The sequence below is a fragment of the Seriola lalandi genome, unplaced genomic scaffold, assembly GCF_002814215.2.
Source record: "Seriola lalandi dorsalis isolate HSWRI2012SDOR001 ecotype SW California unplaced genomic scaffold, Sedor1 jcf7180002054677, whole genome shotgun sequence".
Taxonomy (NCBI): domain Eukaryota; kingdom Metazoa; phylum Chordata; class Actinopteri; order Carangiformes; family Carangidae; genus Seriola; species Seriola lalandi.
The window spans coordinates 1,325,648-1,345,360 of NW_019525230.1; the positions used below are offsets into that span (position 1 = coordinate 1,325,648).

Here is a 19,713-nt window from a genome sequence, read left to right on the forward strand (position 1 = left end):
TACAGTAATGCCAATATAATCTTTTAATTTGAAAAGGTGAGAGCGGAAGTTCTTTTTTCTTGCTAAACATTACCGACGAGTCCTTCTTCTCCGTTTCCTCCTGCCTCTGCTGCTTTCTACTGAGCTACATCGGCTGAGCCAAGCGCATACCATAACTACATGCCAGGTGATGCACTGAGGGTGGTTTTTAGTAAAAAACCACCCGCTATGCAGTGCTGGTGCTCGGTACACGGTTTGTAGGTATCTGTGTGGTAGGGCAGACTGGGTCCAGACATCAGGAAGCTGAAGAAAAGAGAACTGTGAGAGCAGACAGACAGGAGGCCACGGTTCCCCCTCACACACATACACACATCACCACGGCCTTGATGGTGATGTATGCAAGGAAACCAACAAGAGTCAGCGATGGGTAAATCAAGCACAGATCTTAACATTTGAAAAAAAATAAGGCGTAGATTTTACCTAATTTATTTATTTGTAGTTTGGTTATTCATGGCTTCTTGTAGCCGTTAGCAATTAATGCTACCAGCTAACAATTTGGGTACAATTAGCTGTGGGTTCCGGATATATCCTAAAACTAAATTGCCCAACGTTAACGCAACGTTAGCTAACCGACAGACCTTGTTCATACAGGGTAGATTATATAAGATACATTTAAAAAAATAACAGTTATTCTTTAGTAGTGACAAGATGAACAAACAGCTGTTGCTAAGATGACAAATCAAGCTAACTTAGCTAACGGCGGCTAATGAGCTAACTAACGTTAAGTATATACCAGAAAATACGTTGCTAAGGTAAGAAAACTAACGTATGTTAAACGTGAAGGTTCAAACTGTCTAATAATAACGTTTGTTCTGTGCGTCTCCACAGGTGCAACGACAGAAGGGATTCACAATCCTATCAGGTATGACATGATCAGTTCGTTAACGGAACCTGTCAATACTCTCCACTGACATAGCTTTTCCAGGTGTCTAGTGTTTTTCCCTTAAAATAATAAACTGACATCTTGATATTGGCATGTTTGAGCTACAAAAACAGTTCCTGGTAATATTGTCACTTAATAATACGGTGATAAAGATTTTATATACATTAATCTAAATGACTATCACAAAATCTGACAATTGAGCTCTGAAATTGCAGTCATATTCCACACTGATGCTATGTATTTAAACAAAATAAGTAAAAGACAGCAACTAGCCAGCCACGGCCACTCCTTATGTGTAATGATATTTCAACTCTTGAGTTTAGAAGTTAACCAACTATTAATATTTTAAAAAGACTGGCCTCACAGAAATGTAAAGCTCGCTATTGCCTGTTAAGAAGCTGGAGACAACCAGCTACTTTTTATGTTTCTTATGGTAGCAGAATGTTAAAATACCTAATCTAGTTGAAATCAAAACATCTCTTGCTCCATGACACAGAGGATGTTAAGTTCAGCCACTTCAGCCGTACTATTTTAGAGCATATTAGTTTTGTTTGTCTGTGCTGTTAGTCTCAATGGTGTAGCACTTCTTTGATGAGGCCTTCTTAATGCATTATATTTTCTAGAAAAATAAATGATGGTGTCGACTGGTGTGTGATGGTATGTGAAGAAATGAAATCAGTGTATATGTGTACACATCCCCACAAGTCTATCTGCCATCCTTTGTAGACCCATAAATCTCAGCCAAAGAGCCAGTCCAGCAGCCTTCACCGTTACGACAAGGTGCGCGATGGCTCATCGGATCCCACGCCCCCTTACAAGATGCTGCGGCGCTCAGACGAAAGTCCTGTCAGCAGACATGGAGACAGTACTGGGCATGGCAAGGCAAAAACCTCTCACACAATTAGAGGAAAAAATGGTAAGCCTGGATCTGGTGGTCTTATACATGCCTGCAATTTTAAGTTTTATTTTAAAGGACTGTTAAAAGGAAAAGACAGCATCTTGGTCCCACCAAACCCAAGACAGATGTAAAATATAAGGTGCTTGTGGTTTAGTCTCAGCTTAGAGAAGTCATCAATTCTGACCAACATAGAAGGTCCTCTGACAAATGTCACTGCTATCCAAGGTTCATTTCCAAGGCATCCTTTTTTGTGTTGATCTCTGACATACTGTTGGGACTTGTTTTGTCATAAAGTTTTAGATTGTTTTGTTATGTGACTGCCTTCAGATTACAGTATACCTATTGCTGCTCAAATGTAAACAATGCAAACCTAGAGCAATAAAAGGCAATGAAAAGCATTTATTATTTTGCAGTTGTGGTTGTCAATGAGATTTTATTCCTCTGTGCAACATGTATTTTCAGTTACTTGATAAATGGCTTTATTTCAGGGACCAGCGGCTCTCCTCAGGAGAACTCCCACAACAACAGCTCCCACCATGGCTCCGACTCACATGCAGCTCAGAACAAACCTGCAGACAGGGTAAGGTGCTGTCCAGCATTATCTGATGTTATACCCTCAGCATTTCCTGTATAAATTGGCGTCACGCTGCTGTGGAACATGGTATACGGGACATTGTGTGGATTCTTTCTCTCTTTCTCTCTCTCTGTCTCTCTGTCTCTCTCTCTCTCTCTCTTAACCTTTATAACGTGTCTCTCTCTCTCTCTCTCCCCCCCCCCCCCCCCCCCCAAACATTTTGTTACCAAACTCAACAACAATGCATGATTGAAACATAACAGGCTCCCTCTATAGAGTAGATGATCTGATTGGATTTTAGACTTTTCTGCAAAAATATTATCCATTTGCACTGCTGAAGGAGACACTAATATCTTTAATATAATATAACATTGTCTGGTTTGACATTAATTAACTGGTTTATCAGCATAACGTATAGAGGTCATCAGGCGTTAACGTGTTATAGTAAACAGATGGTGTGGATTTATACTCTTATTTGCTGTTACCATTCTGAAACGAGTAGACAGTGAAGAGTGGTATGTCATGACAGATTAACAAAACAAAAATGTTAATTAATATAAACTTGTGCGTACACAGCTGGGTTTGATTGGAAATGTGTAGCCAAATAGCGTGTTTTCCTCCTGTGGTCACTTTTGTGCATCCAGTGTGAGAGAGATGAGAGGAAAATAAATCCACAGATGAGCACAGGAAGAGACTCAGAGACACAGCTACTTTATAGTTCGTCTTTGGAGAGATTAAGTATTCAAGTTTGTTTTATGTTTTGCCAATATGAGTCTACTAATAATTATGCTTTCCTATCCATCTCTGCTATACGTTGAGGCTCAAAAGCCCAGAATAGTTTGATTAGCTGCTGCAAAAATAATTGTCCACTGTTTGTGGGCCTACAATTGTCTCAAACTGTTCTTGTTTAATCCCCAAAAGGTTGGAGTTGTGCATTGCAAGTATCTGTTTTTGTTAACAGCCGCCTTCAGCACCTTCTGTACATCTATATGCTATTCTATAGACTCACCAGACCATACGTAACATTACTGATGTGTAACAGACTTAAGCAGCAAGTGTTAACAGCAAAGAGTGAATTGAAGAGGATTCAAAACTATTTTGCTTTGTAAAATTTGAGCAACAGTTTACTATAATACTATTATTTTAATTACAATAATGAGAACCACAATTGCTTTTGTGTTGGGTCATAAATTATGTTCAACTTCTGACAGGAGTTAATGCAAAATCGTTAAACTGCAATTCACACAATTAAAAACCTTTTTGTAGCAGTAGTAAATGTCAAATCACATACCTTTTTTCGGTGCTATAATCTGCTATTACTGTTGTCCATATTTAACTTGATCAAATCTGTAATTTTTCAAGATCACTGATCACTGCTGATCATCTCAAGAGAGATCAGTGCAGTTGTAGATGAGGAGAAAAATAATGGGGCAAGCTACCTTCCTGGAATTGTTGGAATGACGGGAGCTGTCAGTATGATGATCATTAATATTAAATGTACTGGCCCGTATCCATTATTGAAGTTTCCAGTCACTTCCATATACATTAGTATGAAAATTTGTTGTGAAAATTGCTTGAGCTGTGTAATCCACAACAGTGAATGTAAAGTCTACATTCACTTTACATCTTTTGCAGTGGTATTTCTTAAGTTGTCATACTGTCTCTTAACCTTTATAACGTCTCACGCTCTCTCTCTCTCTTTCAGCACCAGGACCCAGCAGATGACTGGACAGAACACATTAGCTCCTCCGGCAAGAAGTACTACTACAACTGTAGAACTGAGGTCTCCCAGTGGGAGAAGCCCAAGGATCTGTTGGAGAGGCAAGCCTACTTAAATGAAATTACTACATATATGCACTGAAACACTAATTGAGATCCTCATTCTCATGCTTAGCATTCTCATATAGTCCAGGATCACATAGCGCACCTGTCCTAACTAGACAGTGAGAGTTTAACTGCAGCCTGCACATCAACACCTTTGCATTCTGTTTAATCTGCTTCAGGGAGCAACGACAGAAAGACTCAGTCAAGATGGCGGCGAACAGTTTCCCCAGGGATATGGACTACAGACAAGAGGCCTTGCAGGACAAAGCCACATCAAGTAAGTGTGGCTCAACTATAAAACCAACTCTAAACGTTTTTACATAGCCTCTCGCATTGTTTAGCTTCTGCTGATTGCTTTTTGGATAAACATCTGAGATCCAGAAAAGGTTATTCAAACATATGCGCTCAGAATAAATATTGTGTCGAATAAAACTGTGTCCTTCTGGTTGCTTTTCTTCAGAGACCACATCAGGGGACCAGTCAACAGCATCAAACGCCGGCCATTCCTCCTCTTCCTCTTCTTCTCAGAGCCTGAATTCTGCTCCCGGTGCTTTAGGTTCCACCCCCTCCACCATGTCCTCTTCCTCTTCCTCATCTACGGGGCAGTTGCTCCAGTCTGTCCAGTCCCCTTCACCAGCACTGCTGCAGGACCCAGCCCTCCTACATCAGCTCCTCCCAGCCCTGCAGGCAACTCTGCAGATGAATAATGGCAGTATGGACATGGCTAAGCTCAATGAGGGTGAGGGCACAAAAGACAACATGAGCATGACATTCTTCCACTTCCAATCATACTGCCGTCTTCCATGGTTTCTTTTTGGATAGTGTCACTGGGGGTCCCCATCATTTCCTACTCATAGGGGCTTTAATGCAACTTTTTGGTGCTGCATGCGAGTAAGTAAAACAGCACAGAAGTGGCTACTGAATTGCATTAACGCCGCTATTTAGTGGTTTTACTTCACACTGGGGGTTATATCATATTAATCGACGAGACAATTAGTTGTGTTCACAATCTCAGATATTCTTTTTGAATGGAGAGTTCTTGAGGTTGTTTGTAGCTTTATTGTTGCTAGGCCAAAGAGTGTCTTCAAGTCCATTTACAGTTTGTCTTTTAGACTAAAGTGTTTACTAGACCCTTTTAACATACATCTACTTCTGAAGGCTCGTGTGACGTGTTTTACTGCCATGAGTCTAATGGTTGTGGACTGAATCATCCGTCAAGCAGCCAAGAATTACTGCTGCCATCGATAATGAGGGGCTCAAAAGACAAAAAGAGTCTGATTAAAGCTGTCAGAGAAAATCCTAATGATCATATCAAAGAGCCTGACAGGAGAGAGAAGGCGTATTCACATAATTTTTGCTATTGTTTCCTCTATTGTTGTGTATGTGGCGAGTTTTGATGGTCTTGTGCAGATGTCTGTAGGTGCACACAAAGTTTAAATTTGTTGAACCTTGGCCTGAGCTGCTTGAACTGAAAGATGGACAAAAAGCTTATTACCTGTGTTTTTGAATGTCCGGGACTGTACAATAACAAACTGGCCTCATATCGAAACCAGAATAAAAAGATATTTGTTTGGTAAATTATCAGTATGGCAATGGCGATTTGTTACAAAAACAGTGACTGAAATGTTGCAGTCGACTGCTCACAACATTAGCATTGTAGCTAAGGTGGCAGCGTTCAGTACAGTGCTTGTGGATTGATAAAGTTTCACACTTGTTTTTCTGCTGGAATGTGAAGCCTTGACAGTGTGCAAGTATGTGGCTGACAAACAACACAAATATGGGATTTACATTTTGCTTAAATAGTATTATTTCATGTTTCACTTCTACAAGAGGAAATGCTTCAAGGATGAGGTGTTTGTTCTCTTTAAACAAATGGTTCCCAGCAGGACTAGAGTGAAAGTCTGTTTATAAAATCTTAACATCAAGTCTTTTTCCAAAAACAGGTGTTTGATGAAACGAGTTAATCTCATATTTGCACCAATATAGAGCTTTAGTGAAACCAGAACTTCTGGGTTCTGCTCTGGAAGAAAACCTCATTTAAAATCCTACTGACATTTGTAATCGCGCTGATAATATAACATACGGCCTTAGAACAACAGTATGTCTTGAGGAGCAAATCAGCTGAGATTACAACTAGAACACTGAAAAACAAATGACTTTAGAGTTGGTGAATTTTATAGATGTGGACAAAATCAAGTCATGATGACGCAAGTACTCATGTTGCCACACAGAGTTTCTTCATGGGAGGTGTTTAAATGATACAGGTTTATATTATAGCAGCTGCTGTAGTTGATGGTGATTTGTCTCAATATGGACGGTAAATTCCAGGATCATGTTTTTCAGGCCGGTGAAGGAAATGCTGAATGAGTTAGTTAGCTAACAGAGGCTAGCCTGGACATGATGTCATGACTTCATCTCTCTGTACGGCAGTTTATGATGTAATGATGTTTATGGCAAAAAAAAAAATGTCTTTCCATCCCTTATCTAATGGGTGACCGTGTTCTGCTGTTCATAACCTGGGCACGCAGCTGTCATTTATGGTGATTTTTCTTGCTGTTCTGTCTGTGTTAACCTGATATACGTGTGTGTGCGTGCTTCTTGTTTAACCTCCAAGTTCTTCCAGTCGATCACTGATGAAATGACACCTACATGAAATGATTCATATTTCCACCAATTTGATTCCTGTCTGAACTGTGTTTTCTCACTTAACTGTGTGTGTTCATGAATTCACCTGTTGTGTGTCTTTGCTCACCCACGTGTGTGTGTGTGTGTGTGTGTGTGTGTGTGTGTGTGTGCGCGTGTGTGTGTGTGTGCGCGCGTGCGTGCGTGCGTGCGTGCGTGCGTGTGTGCACTTCCTCTTTCCTCCCTCCAGTCTTGGCAGCTGCTGTCACCCAAGCTTCCTTGCGATCTGTGCTTCATAAACTCCTCACTGCTGGACCTGCTTTCAACGTCACTGCTCTGCTCTCAGCTGCTCAGCACTCCAACCAAGGTACGGCCTCCTCGCTGTTTCTCACCATCTGCTACACAAACTAATTTCCTGTGTGTTTTTAAGGGTCCCGCTCTCCCCATCCCCACCAACTTTTTAAAAAACTGTTTTAAACCTGTGTAATTATTCCTGTTGACCTTGAGTTGTTGAAATTTGACATTTCATGCAAGTTAACTGCGTGTTGTTTAAGAGCTTTTCAGACTATATGCATAAACAGGAGATATTGTCCCATGTATTCCAGTTAGCCTCCTCCATTGCTGGAACGGAGGCCAACAATCTGCATGTGAAAGCTGATGATGCTTATGCCACCACACCAATACTGTGTCTTCTATCCTTTGTCTTCTGTAGCCCAGCACTCCAGTCAGTCTCCCGTTTCTCTGACATCAGATGCATCATCGCCACGGCCGTACGTCTCACCACGGAACGGCACACCCCAGAGCAACCAGAAATCCCTTCTGGGCGTGCATCCCAGCAGCATCACATCCTCACAAACAAGGGTGAGCACAACGAAAAGGCACAAAGAAGAGACGCCTTTAAAGAGCGGAGGGGGTACTTCCTCTCACCCATGACTCACGGCCTCTCTCTCTCTATCTTCTCCACTTTGTTATGACTGCCCTCGTCTTTCTGGTTCTCTAACACATGCCGATGCCCTCATGCCCTGCTGTCTTTCTTTCTCTCTTTAGGGCAGTATGTCTTCAGGGAAGCAAGGACCTGTCAACCTGTCTCAGTCCGCAGAGAAGCGTCCAGAAGACCCCAGAACTCTCCAGCAGAGAAGGTAGAAGTTCAAAATCACTTCAACACAGTATTTCTTTTTGTGATGGAAATAAACTAATGAAATGTATCTAGTTTTAATTATTCAGTTCCCTGAACTAGAATTATGTTACTTTATTGACATACAATTATAGGACTTTACTTCAACTCATTGGTGAGGTTGGTTATTGACCCACATGTCTTTAACATATGAACAGCAGTGTTAGAGTTATTCTGAGATGTTAATGAATGAGACCAAATGAATGGTGTAGATTGAATAATATGCAGCATCCATGACTAATATACCAAAACATCAGTTCCAACATCAGCTGCAGCTGGATTTTATTTACACCATTGACACACAGTTAACCGGTTGTCTCGCTCCACCAGCCAGGAGATTCTATGCACGGGTTCAAATATGTCCGGTGCTGCATTGCCCCATGTCCCCTCCAACAGCAGCGGCCAAACCCAGACTGACACCCCCGGCTCCTTCACTCCCACCCTGGCAGCCCATTTTGATGAGACCCTCATCAGACATATCCAAGGATGGCCTTCAGAGAACACGGAGAAACAGGTACAGTTCAGTACACTGCTCCTGTTGATTTCCAGGTGTTGCAGAGCTATGGGATGCTTCTCAATGATTAATATATCTGTAGCATTAAGCCAAAAAACATTTTTTTTGTTTTTTTTTTATTTCAACAGTCTTTTCTTTGGGGCCACTTTTGTTTTCTATGGCCATCCAGTTATATAATATCTTCCCTTCCTGCACATCGCCATCGCTCCTCTGCTGTGAAACGACTGTTAATTGTGGCTGTTGAGTCACATGACACTTTTCTTTTAGTTTAACTTTTCACAATCTACTGTGCACATTTCCATTTTTTACACTTTTGTCCATACTGTGATTTTTACCTCACATATCACCTTTTACTTTTTTCACAATTGCATTGGTACATTATTCACTTCCTGTGTATTGCTGAGCAATTGTAACAAATCGATTTCCCTGCGAGGATCATTAAAGTTTTCTTTAGTCTGATTAATGAGCAGTACAGATGGTAAACTAAAGATTTTCATCTCAACAATATAATGTTTAAACCATGAAAACTGAGAAACCCATCCATAGAAGAACACAATAAGTTGTGGTTGAAAGCTTCTGTTTCCAGGGTCAAGAATAAATCTTCGCTCAACTTTGAGTTCTGTTTAAATCAGAATCACAAAATCAGTAAGTTACTGTCGATTGTCCTGAAGTATGTTTGTATGTATGAATGTTTTGTCGTGATAATCTGGAGTCATGACTCACCAAAAAGCTCTCATCCCTTTCTGTCAGGCGGCTCGGTTGCATGAGGACATCCACAACATGGGCAGCTTGTACATGTCTGAGATCTGTACAGAGATGAAAAATCTGCGCTCCCTGGTCAGAGTGTGTGAAATTCAAGCCACACTGAGGGAACAGAGGTGAGGCAAATGTTCAAATTTGCATAGACATCAACTGATAACGATACATTCATTCATACTTTTTTCCTCCTCAACTACAGAATCCTGTTTCTGAGGCAGCAGAGCAAAGAGCTGGACAAGCTGAAGAACCAGAACTCCTACATGGTGTGAGCACCTCAGCAGAGAAGAAAGGATTTGGATGGATGGATTAAAATATTGTTATAAAAGTGGAATAGACATGGACAGCAAGCTGCTACAGCCTGTTTATTCTCCCTGTAAGAGCAACTGAGAAAAGCTGTTAGAAGACAGCGGCTGAAAAAGCTCCATCATCCTGAACGTGTCTTTTTCTTTTCTTTACTTTTTTTTTTTTTTTTTAAAACTTGTTTTTCCAATGTCCACCACATGAAATCTTCTCACTGAAAGGTGAAACTGACTGTTCACTGAGTTGGACACTTTAACCAAGTGGACATAAAGGACCTGAGGCTCTTTTCAAACAGCACCTTTTTGGACTGTGAACCTTGGATTGTGTGTATTGTATTGGGTTAACTCGTTTTCTGGTGTGTTTTGATGTGTAGTAGTCAGGAAAAGATTCATTCTTGGAAAAATGAACTAAAATAAATCATCTCATAATCGGTGTGACACAGTTCTCAGGGGGGGGGGGGTGAACAAACTTGTTTACTCCCCAGACTTCTGAAACGGACTTTGTCATGCATTGAAATGTATGGATTCAATGGCAGTGATGTTACTGATGTTATTTTTTATTCACTATACTCGTCAGTGGTTTTGCCATCCCAGTGTGTCTTCAAGCTGGTTGATTTTACACGTCATGACATGAGATTAGCGAAGACCTTTGACCAGACCTTTACTTAAATGTGCTTCAGTTATTTCGTCCCAGTTGATGGGAATCTGCACTCCAGTGATACAAATTCACTGGGGAGTTATGGTTAGTTATGACAAACGCACTCCAGATGTTTCAAAGCCATCTTGAAAAAGCCTACATTATTGGACCTAGGTTGGCTGCTAGAACATATGAGGTTGTATTAATTTGTAGCCCTGCTGGCCGTTTTCTTACCCCTTCTGTTTGTCTTTTTTTGTATAATTGTCAGCATTTCGTTTCTCTCCCAATTCCAATTGGGGAAATATTTCATTCCTTTTGTGCAGCTTAGCAAGAGATTGTGTAAAAGAATAGAAAAGTGACTGAATTTACAGTCATGTAAAGCTAAATTATTGTTGCACATGATTGATTACGTCCTGGTAGTCATAATGACAAAGATCAATGGAAAGATGTTTTATTTTTTCAACAAGGAAACTCATTTTGTTTTCGTTTACGTTCAGCTGACGTGGCTGCAGCCCTTTTATCAACTAGACTACTTTTTTAAAGGATTCATTCATGATGAGAGGGTATACTTTTTATATGAAAACATCATATTAAACTGCAGTCGTACACTTCTAAACCCATAAAGTAAGTTCCTTTGTCTCTCTGCTATTCTTTTCCTTGTCCTTAAATAGTTTCCACCAGATCTGATGTGCACACTTTTTGGGGGTGGGGGTGGGGATGGGGCTTTGTATTCCATAAAATATGAAAATAAAATATTATACCACACTCCCTGCTTGACTTTTACTTACTTTTAATTCAGTTTAAAGATGTGTGTGAGCTATATGCCTTGAGTAGATTTTGTGATGAATTATTCATTTTGTAATTTTATAATTAAAGTGTGAAATGATGCATCCAGAGGAGGGTTTGGGTGACAGCTTTGAGAAATGTAAATGCAATGTGATTAGGCCATGCTCTTGGCATACGTGTCTCCTTGAGCCTCATGGTTTGGGGCCTATGCACTATGACACATTAAAATTTCAATCAAAGAATTCAGGTAGTATCTATAGATTAACACTGGACCTTTTAACCTCCTAGGACCTGGCGTCCACATATGTGGACCTCACATTTTGGATTCTCTAGACCACAATACTAACTTTTTCTCAACAAGGGCCTGGTGACCACATATGAGGATATTATACTGCCACTCAGTAATCGAAATTTAAAACTAATCATTTTTCTCAGGTCCCAATCAGCCTAAATAGCAAAGAGAAATTAAAAATGCACGCCATGCAAGAGTTCGGGTCTTAGGAGGTTAAGGCAATCTGCAGTCACTTATTTCTGCCCCATTAACCCCATTACCATTCTGTTCAAAGGAATGCATTTTATTAAGCGTTGCTGTATATTAGGTAAACTTTAAATAAAGGGCTGATTTGTTTTAGCATTTGTAAGTCTCCTTGATTTTTTATTTGAATTCATATATATGTATTAGGTGAACTTGGATGAAACTGATGCAGTATAATGGAACAGGCCTTTCAGTAAATCCTCCTCCATGAGAATTATAATGTTCAGTATTTGCTGAATCTGTTTGAGAAGTGTTGGTTTATTTTAATGCTCAGTGTGGAGGCTGTAATTGTGCTAATGTTTAAGTGTACTGAGAAGTGTTCCTAATAGTTTGTCAAGTTTAATTCCTATAAATGGGATGGACAGAAAATTAGGAACACCTCTCAGTATAGGGTTAGTTTACATACAGTGGTGGCTAAAAGTCTGAGACCACTTTCCCATGCAGCCTCACATATTGCTTTCAAAATAAGTCTCAAAAAGGTAACAGGTAAGGTATTTCATAAAAGTTCTTACAAGCTATTGTCTATATGGGGATATAGTGGTATAGCTTTATTGCAAAGCATCTTCTGTTAGGACATGTACATGTGTGCATACATGTCTTGCTATGGTTGTGGGGACAAATCTGGGTTTGAAACAATCTGTGAGGTTATTTCGGCCAGTCGTGACAGCTCCAAAAGGCTTTTTGAAGGACACCTGCAGTGACTGAGGCCAGTGTCAAAATGAGTCTCAACGACGTGAATGAAACTGAAAGTAACGTCCTTTGTAAAGGTTGAAACGTGAAGAGTGAAGTACACGCACCAAGCAGCAGGCGCATTCAAAATTTCTCCAGGAATTTTCGAATACTTTTAATGTTATGCTCTACCGGGGCAATCGTCCGTAATTGTGTCATCAGTTCAGCTCTTTCTTGTTCAACTTTCTGCACGACATAAAAATATGTTCAAATGAGCGCAGCGCAGTCACCTGCTTCTTACAGTGTGTTTTGTCTGTATGCTAATCAGGCTGCGCGGACTCCGTGACGGGATTGGTCGAAGCAGAGAGGAGGAGCCTCCAACTCCACGGCGGCTTCTCCTATTGGTGCGACAATGATCCTGCGCGTGCTCACCACAGCTGTAGTCGTTCGAGCATTCAGAGGAAAAGAGCTTAAGAACCCGGCCAGCACATCATTAGTGGCGGCTGACATGATAGGCAGCGCACCTCTTTACCGCCTTTGTCAACATGTGTGTGTAATTTGTGATTTGGTTTGAGATGCTGGTAGTGATTGTGGGGGCTGGGTTAGTTTTAAAATTCTGATTGTGCATCACACCCTTAGAAAAAGACTGTTGGACACATTAGGAACAGGGGTGCTGCTTGTGTTTTGGGGTTGGTTAGAATCGCACAGTTGGGCTCTTTGTTGGCTTCTGTTCACCTACTTTAGTTATCTTCTCACCTTGTTTGTATTTTTGTTTCCTTATTTAGCATCCGGGTTATGCAATAAATTTGATTTACGAATAACACCTGGTTTTATGTTGTTTCCCTTTTCCCCTAGCTGTCGTAACATAAAGACTGCCAACATATGGTGACTGGGAGGACAATACACCATGATTTCTTTGTATATAGAAACCAACATGGCTGCAACTGAAACCTGGCTCTGTGAGCAGTCCACGATCAGTAAGTGAAATACTCGGTGAGTAAAATTTCCCGGGCTGTTATGTCTTCTTTGCTTGCAGAAATCAACTGCCTGGTACTGGATGTGAGTCCCACAGCATCTGAGGTTTTTCTTTCCCAGGAAAGTGGTTCCACAAAGGGTTTATATCTTGATGCTTCATGTGAACAGTGCAACATCTACTGGCCTGAATGCAAAATGGTCAAATACAAATGTTTGTAAGTTACAAATTGAATGTAAGTATAAGGTAAAGCATGATTGTATTTTATATTCCAAGCATAGATTTATATACTTTCAAAGCAAATCAAAATATTTTGTATGCATCGAATGTGTCAATATCAGTTAAGCTCAATGTCTTAGTTTTAACTTAAGTGTTGGCAAAATACATGGAGCTTTAGTTTTAAATGTCAGTGTTGGTGGCTGTGCAGTAAAGGTGCAATATACGATGTGGCCAGGACTTTAGCTTAAAATGTTCAAAAAATGAATCAACACTATCAGCAGTGTGTGAAGGACACGCAGTGATGTCATGATCTCCATCTGTTGTATTTCAGGTATCTACTGAAATGACCTGTCCTGTGTTGTAATACCACTTTGTGACACTAGACGCTGTGTGAGTCAGTGGCGCGTCAAGTCTTCGCTCAGTCCCACGAAGAAGAACAACTTCCGGCAGAGCTTGAATTAGCATCACAGAAACACAGGAATGGCTGAACCTCCTAAAAGGCGATATGTATATGTATCCCGCAGGACCGCTCCCGACAAGAAACCATGTTCAACGGCGAAGAAAAGAAGCAACACGAGTAACTCTCGATGTGGTTTTCCACCGCCGGAGACAGCTCCTGAGAGTAAAGAGATGCGGTTTGATGCCGAGCTCGCAACTTTCCTGTTAGCCCGGTGAGTAGCATCATTGTTGGCTTTTTAGCTAAAAGTATAATCATTGCTACGACTGACAGACCGTACCGACAAACATTTCGGTTGGTGATATTGATGTTGTCTACAGACGTCTTAGCGGTTACTAGAGTTGTCTGTTCCTCTCGGCTGCTGTACAGCTAGTGACGTCAGTAACTTTAGGCTCATTTTGTAACTGATGACTGTAAGTTGAGATTGTATGGACCCAGTAGACCGAGTGAATACACGTGTATTTACTTTTGCATATTCATATCTATCCTCACAATTAATATATATATTAAAATAAAATATATATATATACACACACCATCTAAATGAATTGTCCTATGACATGTTTGTCTTTATCAGGACCAGAATTCCAGTCTGATCATCACCAATGATGGACCAGCACCTGCCTTTCCTTCTGCATCTGGCCTCATCAATCAACAACCGCATTACAGTAACACCTTGAGGTATTATCCCTGCACATAACAGATATTGTCTATACTGTGATCTTTTGCACATCCCCTAATCAATACCTTTTCCACAGCTTTTGTTTTGTCATTCCAGAACACTTTTGTATATGGTTGCGTAGTATCGTTTTCATTGTTTTAAAAGAAAAAAAAAAGAATCTATTTATATTTAAGTATTGCAGTATTAATTTTTTTTATTTATTTCTTATGAATAAGTTAATTTGATACTACACCAAGCCAAATATCTTGTAAGTGAAAATTTATCTGACAATAAACCTTATTTTCTGAATCTGCTTTTGTGATGTCATCATCCCTTCCTCATGCTGCTATAGAGCCTGCACATGTGTCCTGCAGTATCCCTTTGCCCTCATAAATCTGCAAGTGTATGGAGGTTACAAGAAGAATTCAGATCCTATTTTTACACCTGAATTTAAATTCTACTTGTTACCTCAGTGTCACAGACTTTTGAATTTTGAGCACCAAATTTTAGTTTTGTGCTTTCAATGTGTTCAGACTGACAGAAGCTCTAACTCTTCCAGTGTCTTTGTGTTGCCTAAACACTGTGTGTGTGTTTATTTATTTATTTATATTTATATATTAATTTATTCTACAAATTCTTCACATATACATGTATGTAGGTTTAAATGGATGATTGATCTTTTATGATCTGAAGTCCTTTTTCGAAGGCTTCAAAAAAATTTCATAGTCAAAAGAGGAGCTGCTTTACATGTCTTTATTTTTCCTTGTGTTTTCATAGGGATGGCAGAATCCACCTCAGGCTGGAACCACACTTTTGCAGTCCCTCGAAAGCAAGAAATGGTAAGTCATGCACATGATATAAACTACAAAATGTTAAAATGAATCTGTTAAGATTTATTTTTCTTTGTTGTCATAATCGCTAATGCATTAGAAAACAATGTGGATGTGATTATTAATATATTTATATGTGGCTTGAATATTATAATTAGGTACTTGTTGGGAAACTTGCTGTCTATTGTTTGTTGTGAAGGAACTCATTGTGACGTAATGAGGAACTACTCAATAACTGCTTAATGACTTTACTGCCAAAAGCTACACAACTCTACAAACAACCACAAAATGCTGATGGATTTCACTCTAGTTTACAATGCAGGTCTTTTGTAATGTGTTGCAAATTACCCTCAATAATACACTGAACAAGTTTTGCATCTGTAAAAAGAAAATCAAATTAGGGTCAAAATGATTTTGAGCTTGTAAAGTGATGTTCACAAATAATTCCAATGTTTGTAGTTGTAAATCAACCTTTGTAAACCTGTCAAATAAATGTGGGTGAGAAATTGAAGTTTGTGTATGTGAAACAATTGCACTTGTGTCAAAGAGATTTGTGTTTGTTGAAAGTCTGAATCAAAACTCAACAAATGATCAGTGTTGAGGTTAAAGAGTTTTGATTGAATGAATTTGATGATTTCATTACAAGATTACAAAATAACAAGTGGGGGGGCCAGCTTGCTAGCATTAGCAGCCATCTTGCCGGCATTGTTCACTGATTAATGAATTTAACAAGTTATTAGATTGCAAAATAATGTAATAATAATGTAATAATGTAGAAAAGTGAGCACTTTCTAAATGCACTGTATGTGTAACCTCTTTGATCTGTCCAACAGCCATCTCTAGTATTCTTTCCCAACGGGTGCCTCCCACCAGGGAGTTTCTCTAGGATGAGGTTTAATTCAGGCAGAGTACATGTTCTTACAGCTGCTTTCACACCACTGCTGTGATATTAACATTTGAAACCTTTCTGTCTCTCTCTCCCTCCAGGTGACAAAGAAGCTCGCTGGTGCTGCTTCTGAAACAGCTGCCTGGGTTAACAATGTTGGTATGTTGGCTTTCCGAGATGGTGGCTGGATTGACGACGCTGCATCTTCGAGGTGGACCCCCGGAGGTGCCTGCCTTCTCATTGAGGCGTAGCGGCGGCCCGACCTGGAGGGGAAGCGCATGATGCTCAGCCTGACTGTTGCCAAGGTGATCCTGAGGATCTCCTGGGAGGAGTGGAGGCTGCACTGTTGGAGGGAGGACACATGGGGTGGAGGAGACGGCCCTCCTCATCCAGGATCTCCACGTCACCCTGGATGTCCCTTTGCTGGATTCTCTCCGCATCCAGGACATATGGAGACACAGAGGCGCCACCTCAGCTGCATTCAGGACCCACCAGGTGTGCAGCTGTACACAGAGACTGGTAGACTGACAAAGGGCGGGGTCAGCCTTGCAGTTTCCACCTTAACCAGTTCATCCCAGGTACGTGTGTGTGTCTCATAGCTTGTGATTAAGTATATTGTGTATTATCATTTCATGCAAACATGATGTAGTGACCATTTGCCCATTAAAAAAAAACAAATTAAACTTTAAACCAAACCTAATCAAAAGGCCACTGATGCACCGTAGGGATGTGGTTTAATGCAGGCAAAGGAAGATGAATGTCCATTCCAATCTTGCAGTTTTGTGTGGATTTATTGCAACAAAAGAACAAAGAAAAAAACCATGGCTGCTGCTGCCTCTCTTTGCACTGGTAAAAAAACCATTGGCCCACCCAGGTGCATGCTGGTCCTCAGTGTGCCTACCTACTCAAATAACCCCAAGTGCCCAGTGTCAACCAATTACCAAAAAATAAACAAAAATACTAATTATACAAATCTAAATATGCTAAACAAATAACTAACAAACAAAAATATTATCAAAAATCTAATTTCAATAAAGCAAACAAGTTAATCAAACAAAGTTGCTCATAATAATCAATTAAATTTACAACTAAAACTTAACAAAACTAACAAATAGCTCCAACACTCTGGCCCCTAATTGTGCATAATATCACAATTACAGTTATCTACAAAAACGGAGCTACTTCTGGAACTACAACTATGAAACAGACCTATTCTATGCGTGTGTATTCTAAGTAACCCTAAACAAGTTGTTTTCTTGATGAATCTGCAAAACAAAACACAGGTTAAGAAAAGAAAGGAAAAAATAGAGGTAGAGAGTCATGATGTTAGGCTGCTGCGTCCAGTAGTAGACAGTTTGGTCACAGGTCTCTCCAGAATATGGGTCCTGGTTTGAAGGTGCACAGTGGTACCAGGCCCTTTGCATCTGGTCTGCTGTCCAAAACTTTCCCCATGATCCTCCTGGATCTGAGGCATCTGCGACAAGAACAATGTCCCCAGGAGTGAGGCGTTTCCTTGGCCTTGTCCATTTTTGTCTCTCCTGCAACATAGGCAGATACTCAGAAATCCATCTCTTCCAAAATAACTCAGCAATATACTGTGCTTGCTTCCACCTTTTCCTTATGTACAGATCATTTTTGTCAAACAGTCCTGGTGGCATGATTGGTTTTCCTTTCTACATTAAAATGTGGTTTGGTGTGAGAGCTTCGAAGTCATCTGGATCATCTGAGACCTTTGTGATGGGTCTGTCGTTCAGTATTGCCTCAACCTCACAGAAAATGGTCTGTTATATTGTTGAACCAGCATGTCTTGAAGGTGTTCAGTGGAGATTTGGTTGGCTGTTACAACAGGGCAGCCACTCTTACTCCTACTGCTTGTGCCGCGAAGTGGACCGTTAATGACCCAACCGACCCTGGCTCTTACTGCATAGGGTCCTTCATCCTGGCTGTTTATTACCTCCCAAGGCTCCATTACTTTGGGGGCATCAGTTCCAATTAGGATATCTACATCTGAATCAATGTCATGAACCTTTACCTCCTTCAGATAAGATCCTCTTGTCGAGGGACATTGAGTGGGGAGACAGGCATAGATCTTTGTGTCAAAACATCAGGCAATTGGATGAAATCTTTCATGTCCACACCAGACACCTCAAGACCTGACAGAATATGAGCATTTACAATTTTCTTTTGTCCCAATGTTGTAAATAGTTTCCATTGGACACAATGCTGTTACTATATGTAAGAATTCATTTGTGCTTTCTTTTATTCTTGCAACTTACATCATGTGCTGTGGTACAGTGGATGGACGGGCATCGATTGAGAACACTAAGGTCGTCACATGACTCACTATCACAGGGTGGAGAGATCATCAGTTTCACCTGTACCTCAAGTTCTATTAGTAAGTTATATGATAAGTTTATGGTGCAACAGTGACTCACTATCACCTCTTGAGGAACAAAGTGGTGTTACAAGATGAGACGGACTGTTCAGGACATCCAGCACCAGTTAACTGGTGGAGTGCAGCTCCTCTTCTGGCCACAAGATGGTGACAGTGAGATGTCTTACCTCGAATCTGGTTGTGCTTATGTGTGTCTTTTTGTCCTATTGCCTCTATCAGATTAAAAAACCCATTACTGCACATGTCACATGTAAAATGCAGCCTGAACAAAAGCAGAAGGCTGGATAAAATCAGAATCAAGTTGACCTGTGTTATACTTCTGGGCCAACTCTGAGCCAATACATATGGGACACAGATCACAGACGGCAATAATACAGAGCTGCTGACGGACAAGACTAATGCATGGAAAATGGCAAGTTCAAAATGTTACAGTAGTTTACTAATGTTGAGTATATAGGATGACATTGAACTTGGCCTTTTGCTTCGAACACCTCAGCAGCTTTTCCTGCTTGCACAGCTCCACAGTGAGCTTGAGAGCCCTCTGCTTTGCCCCCTCTCTATGGGTCCACTCATGCTCTTGGCAATCTGTTTCATAAGAGTCAAACCTATGTCACCAATCTACATGAAAAACTGGCAATATCAAAATATGCTCATTAAACTTGTAAAAGAGAGGGAAAACACGTGTAGTACCTGGGGTAATTACACTGTAGCTGAACAGATACCAAATATTTGAACTGGATCAAAATATGAGGGTTAAAAAATCTCTTAACAATAGTGTAGTATATTGGCCAATATTATTTTATTTTATTTTATTTTTATTTTTTTACATGAACACATAAACATTTTTGAAGAGCTTTGGTTGTGTCCAATTGCTCCATAGATAAACTATTATTATAACATGAGGCTACGCCTGGTGTTAACAGTCGACATTGTGAAATCTGCCTTTAAGACATTATATGTTGCCTAGATACGGGAGGAGAGCGTCATCAGACCGTGTTTTTGTTTTCCTTAATTTAGTTGAGTGGCGCACCTTGCTAAGCGTGGATACCTGTTAATAAGCTGCTTAATTCTTGTCTACC

At 40.3% G+C, this 19,713-nt stretch overlaps 1 protein-coding gene and 1 long non-coding RNA gene across 4 annotated transcripts; both read left to right on the forward strand.

Moving 5' to 3' along the window:
- The first annotated feature begins 81 nt into the window (after positions 1–81).
- LOC111666555 (WW domain-containing adapter protein with coiled-coil-like) lies at positions 82–10,839 on the forward strand. Of its 3 annotated transcripts, none has more exons than XM_023421915.2 (13): positions 82–406; positions 868–901; positions 1,649–1,838; positions 2,309–2,400; positions 4,100–4,215; positions 4,398–4,495; positions 4,679–4,957; positions 7,091–7,207; positions 7,553–7,701; positions 7,888–7,979; positions 8,411–8,528; positions 9,279–9,406; positions 9,487–10,839. In XM_023421915.2, the coding sequence occupies exons 1-13, from the start codon at positions 366–368 to the stop codon at positions 9,554–9,556; spliced, it is 1,524 nt and encodes a 507-aa protein (XP_023277683.1). In that variant the 5' UTR covers positions 82–365; the 3' UTR covers positions 9,557–10,839. The 3 variants fall into 3 exon arrangements, with proteins under 3 accessions (XP_023277683.1, XP_087034261.1, XP_023277682.1); XM_023421914.2 differs by having other exon boundaries at positions 83–406; positions 8,345–8,528; XM_087178135.1 differs by lacking the exon at positions 7,091–7,207 and having other exon boundaries at positions 8,345–8,528.
- Positions 10,840–13,913: 3,074 nt separating this feature from the next.
- On the forward strand, positions 13,914–16,877 carry LOC111666490 (uncharacterized). The gene is made up of 3 exons (XR_002761596.2): positions 13,914–14,076; positions 15,301–15,362; positions 16,341–16,877. It is a non-coding gene; the product is annotated as an uncharacterized LOC111666490 (long non-coding RNA).
- The last annotated feature ends 2,836 nt before the right edge of the window (positions 16,878–19,713 follow it).

Bases quoted from the DNA above. Each gene is read 5' to 3' on its own strand.
- LOC111666555 (XM_023421914.2), top strand. From the start codon at position 366: ATGGTGATGTATGCAAGGAAACCAACAAGAGTCAGCGATGG. The intron at 7,702-7,887 runs GTGAGCACAACG...TTCTCTCTTTAG, and splicing joins TCACATCCTCACAAACAAGG to GGCAGTATGTCTTCAGGGAA. The intron at 7,980-8,344 runs GTAGAAGTTCAA...TCGCTCCACCAG, and splicing joins AGAACTCTCCAGCAGAGAAG to CCAGGAGATTCTATGCACGG.